Here is a 5,366-nt window from a genome sequence, read left to right as displayed (position 1 = left end):
TGTACAAGGCCTGGCTCCCGGACCGGAGTGCTATATGCAGATACTGTATGTGGGCCCATCATGGGTCCGGTAGCTTAGAGATAGATACGATAAAGATAGATGAAAGTATAGTGACCCAATTTACTGCTTATTCTTTCCTATCAATATTCCTTATCAATAATGCAGTATCAAGCCTGTAACTCTTGAATAATTTGCTTTGCAATAAATATTTAAAACTTAATATTACAATCATGAAATGTTTGACACTCTAATATATAGGTAATTAAAATACCTTTATATTCCAAAACTTTACTGTAGAAAAAATTGTTGAGTTTTCCATTTAATTTAACATTCTCTGAGTTTTCTCCCTCCTTCCTCTCACGAGGTGATCTCATCCACGCCGGTTGCTTTAAGCACCATCTCTGTGCTGAGACTCCTCAGAGCTGGCTCCTGAATCTACCCACCAGTTATTCTGACATCTTTATGATGGCAATATCACAGGTGTCTCAGTTTAAGCATGCTTAAAACTGGAGTCTTGATTGCCTACCACCCCTTCCAGTATTAAAAAAAAAAATCTCCTTCCTTGTTATTAAAAACCAGTAAACTGCCCCGCTTTCCAACAAAGGAGAGTTGAGGGTGCTGTGCTTGCCACTCCCTCTACCTTCCTCTCTATCTGTTAAATCACCAAACCACATCAAGGCCATCTCAGGAGTATTCCTCATCTGTTAGTTTTTCTCCATCATCAGTGCCCCTGCTATAGCTCACGTTACTCTTACGCTCTAGTTCAGGTTATCATCATTAACTCGAAAGTCCATATTCCCCAAAGCAACCATGGGGATTATCTACCTCCCCCAGCAGTGAGCATTTTATTTTTAAGTACAAATCTGATCCGGTTTCCCATGACATTGAGAACCAAGTTGAAGGTCTTAATGTGACCTGTACGACTTTGCATAATTCACCACTCCAGTCTTAGCTCCCGCTCCTCACTTCATCACTATGGACCAGTGCTCTTACCTTGACTGTGACAGGTTTTGTACCACACACACCCACACACACCCGCACACCCTCCCCCATTCACCTGGTTAATTGCATTCAAACTTCAGATACTAGTTGACATGCAACTTCTTTTGTACAGGTTTTCTTCAACTTTCCAATCTGACCTAGGTTCTTCTATTATGGACTCTCATAAGCACCTCCTGCTTGAGCAAGGTATGCAGTTGATCTGTAGCCAGGCACCCGTTCCATATTTGCATATTTGTCTTCTCTGGATAGGAAGCCAAATGAGGCCAGGTGCAGTAATTGTCTTGCTTGGGTCTGAATTCCCATATAAATATTTATTGAATGAATAAGGAATGACTCCACATAGATAAATATTTGCACAGTTCACTATCTTCTTTCATCCCAAGCTTGAGCTGGCTTCTCTAGAGAGTGCATATATGAAAAGGGTATTGTGTAGGGAAAAGGCTGTAGGACTTTTGGAGGGAAGTGGCGAGGGTACACAGGTGTTGGATCAGGAGTGATGCCTGCTTTAGGCAGGAAAGAGGAACTGGTATTTATCCAAATTTAACACAACGTATGTTGGCTTATATGTGGGGCTGGAGATAACATACAAGAATCCTTCACTGACTTATTCCATTCATTTTTTTTTGTTTTTTTAAACAAAACTTGTTGCGTATCTTCTATTTGCCAAGCACTTTTCATCATTGATTGCAGAGAACACTGAGTGTGGGCATAGATAAAGAGATTGCAGATAGTAATAAAAGTGTTATAAGTGCAATATTAGAGGAGTATATAGGATTATGTGGAAATGGGTTTGGAGGCTAGTAATTTGGCCTGTTTCCTGGAAGAAAGCACACTTGTGAGTTTCAAAGTGATGTATGAAAGCAGAAGGAAATAATTTTTTTAAATTTTGATTTAGAGCTATTTTTTTCCCATTTCTTTCTGTGATAACAATATAATATTCTGTTCCACTTTCGCTAAGCATGCTCTGGAATTTTTTGTATTTCTTACTTTTATGGCTCATCATTCCATCTTGTTAGAAAAGAAAAAAATAATCTAGCTGCTTCCATAGTGCCCACATTTCTTGAAGACACCAAACTGATGATGCACCCTCTTTTCTTAAATAAAAGAATTGAATTCACTCTTCAAACATAAGCCCCATTTCTTTCTTTCTTTTTTTAAAGATTGTATTGGGTAATTGGGGGAGGGACACAATGTTGGGGAATCAGGGAAGGGGAACAGACAAGTTGCTGTCTTTTGTTCTTCATTCTAGTTGTGGAGGACATCGCTTCACTGGCCCATGTTGGTATTGTGATCATTGTGCTCTTCCTGGTTGAGGCAGTCGATCGCCGGCCATTGGACGGCCGCTCATGGCAACCCACTGCAGCCCTACTGCAGCCTACGCTGGGGCCGGCAACTCACAGCAGCTCAGCTCCAGGTCGAGCTGTTGTTCACCATCTTAGCTGTAGAGGGCGCAGAGTCATTGGCCCTCATGTGGGATCTGAACCAGGCCCTGCTGCTCAGAGCTGGCGTCCCAAGCCAACTCTTAACCAACGCGCCACTCGGCCGGCCCATAAGCCCCATTTTTATCAAGTTAGATCTGTGAGCTACAATTGAATTAGTACTTTTTGCCTTTACATTGATACATAGCAGATACAGTTTCCTGTGCCATTAAAACAGTGTGATATATCACCTTGACCAAATTGTGCTGTTCTCTTAACATACCACTTCTCAAAATGAAGATCAGTTGTGTCTTGATGTCTCCTGTAACCGCTTCCCTCCACCGCCATCTGTGCCAGCCTGCTGGCCATGTCCCCAGTCTATCATGGGAACCACTTGGCTTCTCTTCTTTCCCCTTTAGTGACCCCAGGCTTCATTTCCACACCCCACCACATGGCAGTGAGTGATTTAAAATAGATTTTGTTAATGATTGTGGTTGCATGATCATTGAGACTGAATGGAGACTTCTAAAATATGTAATAGCATATAGCAGTTGCCTGGTTTTCTGCAAAATCAAAAAGGTTATGAAAACTAATAGAGATGGTATGTATTTATGAAGTGTTTCTGCATTAAAGTTAATCTAGAGATGTACCCATAGCAAGAGGCCATTTAGCTGAAAATTACCACCAAAGCATGAGAAAGAGTATCACCTTCACTTTAAGCTGTATACATTGATGTATTGTGTATAGAATCAAAGTTTGCTCTTTCCAACTTAAAACACCCTGTCATGTAGTTTGTGCAATCTTTTTTTTTTAATTTCTGAAATTCTGTAAATCTCCCAGGCTAGAGGAACTGAGACACTGAAACAGGTGGCTTAACAGAGGGAGCATATGGGCTGACTGTGACTGTTCTCCCTTGGGCCCCGGGCCCAGTGTGTTCGCCTCTCAGGGTACTTGTGTGGTGTGTTGTCTTCTGGGCTCTCAGAGACTAACGAGGAAATTAAATTGCATACACCACCATTCAGAAGGTGAGCTGTATTTACGGAGAAGAGGCAATATGTAAGTCTATTTAATGAAAAGCATTATCTTAACCCAAGTGATCTGCTCCCATTTAGACCTTATCCGTTTTTATGCTTTCTCTACTCATCTAACCTGAAAACCATTGATTCTGTCTCCCTCTCCCACAGGCACCTATCACTCACTGGGTGTTTTTAAGTATCCATCACAGTGTCTTTAGTATTCAGTCCTTCTGTTTTAGTTCCATAGCCCTTTTTCTCTATCCAGGCCCCCGCATGTCTGTTTGGACTGTTACGCTAATCCATTAGGTCTTCCTATTTTTTCCTTCCTCTCAATCAAACCACACCTTTACTGCATGCGTCTTCCTGAAACACTGCTTTCTTTTCTTCAGCTTTCATGTTGTCATTAAAATGTGAACTCTTCTGTCAGGCTTCTACTTCTCTCCAACTTTTTATAATGAAACATACTGAAAAATTGAAATAGTATAGCAACATTCATATATCCTTCACCAAGATGCAGAAGTGTTAAAATTGTTGTATTTGCTTTATCTCTCTCACTGCCTGTCTGTACACACACACACACACACACACACACACACACAGAGAGAGAGAGAGAGAGAGAGAGATACACACAGGGTATTGCAGAAACAACTGAAAGGTAATTGTATGCATCTTGACTTTTCATCCCTATAAGCTTCTGCCTGCCTCTCATAAGACCTGGGTAAAATTTTCAGTGGGAAAGTAATTTTTTTGAAATAAAACTACTATCTACAAGTTTTTAATCAACTAGATATAAAAATGAGGAAAAGGTATAGAACTTCAAATAATGAATGAATAAATGAATTTAATAGACTGTGTGTGGCAAATTCTTAAGGTTTTACTCTGTTGTGATATTTGTGCAAATAATGTTTTGTTTATATATTTCTTGTCCACCAACTTGTAATACTGAGTTTTTTGTATAAAGTTAGCATTTTAGCTACATTATTCTCCATAGTCGGAGGTTCTGCCAGGCTTTCAATTTATTTGGTTCTTCGGTCACTTCCTACCAATCTTGGGTCATTTCCCATTGGTCAGCCCCTAGCCTGTAACTTTTATGGTGGACGTATTTAGAATGATCTATCTGGTACCTCTTTTGCCCATTCTTTTGCTTATACCATCCTCATCCATCCATATTTGATGGTGGAAATGGTAAGATGTAAAACATGAGAATTGTCCTCAGCCTTGCTCTTCCCCACCACGTGGAAAGGGCCAGTAGCCTTTGAACAGAAAGGATGAAGTCAATACTCAGAGATGGAGCTCCTGGTTCCAGTCACTCCCAAGATCCAGTTGGATAATTGTCATCCCTGTGGTTTGCTTTTGTGCAACCTTCCCTTGTATTTCATGAGTTCATAAATTTCCATTTTTGCCTCAGCAAATTCCAGTTGGATTTCTATTAAACCCAAAAGCCTTAACTTGCTCAATATGTTATTTCCTAATCTAAGTCCTCAGTCAAAGTAAAATTTAAATCTGTAGAGACGTTTCTCTCCCCATTGGGACTGCCCTACCTCCATCTATCCCTAACTCCAGCAAGATACTGGGCCGGCCGAGTGGCGCGATGGTTAAGAACTGGCTTGGGACGCCAGAGGGCCCCAGTTCGGATCCCGCATATGAGGGCCAGTGAACACTGCCCTCCACAGCTAAGATGCTGAACAACAGCTCAACCTGGAGCTGGGCTGCTGTGAGTTGCCGGCGAAGGCGTGGGCTGAAGCCCCTGTGGCAGTGGGTTGCCATGGGCTACCGTATGTAGCCAGCAGTCGCAGTGAGCGGCCAGCCGCCGCAGTGAGCGGCCGTCCAGAAGCCGGCGACTGATCTCCCTCTCCAGGGAAGAGCTCAATGATGGTGCCAACTTGGGCCAGTGAAGCAACGTCCTCCACAACTAGATTGAAGAACAAAA

The 5,366-nt window shown here is 41.8% G+C and overlaps 1 protein-coding gene across 1 annotated transcript in view; it reads left to right on the top strand.

Moving 5' to 3' along the window:
- Window positions 1–1,117: 1,117 nt before the first annotated feature.
- The window catches only part of FAM171B (family with sequence similarity 171 member B), a 62,650-nt gene continuing 58,401 nt past the window's right edge, over window positions 1,118–5,366 (top strand). Inside the window, exon 1 of the mRNA XM_019626138.1 lies at window positions 1,118–1,188. Within this exon, the coding sequence (XP_019481683.1) occupies window positions 1,155–1,188 (34 nt within the window). The 5' untranslated portion in view covers window positions 1,118–1,154. The remainder of the gene's footprint in view (window positions 1,189–5,366) is intronic.

The sequence above is a fragment of the Hipposideros armiger genome, unplaced genomic scaffold, assembly GCF_001890085.2.
Source record: "Hipposideros armiger isolate ML-2016 unplaced genomic scaffold, ASM189008v1 scaffold_660, whole genome shotgun sequence".
NCBI lineage: Eukaryota > Metazoa > Chordata > Mammalia > Chiroptera > Hipposideridae > Hipposideros > Hipposideros armiger.
Note: the sequence above shows the minus strand (reverse complement) of the source record. Positions and strands in the feature narration are given on the sequence as shown.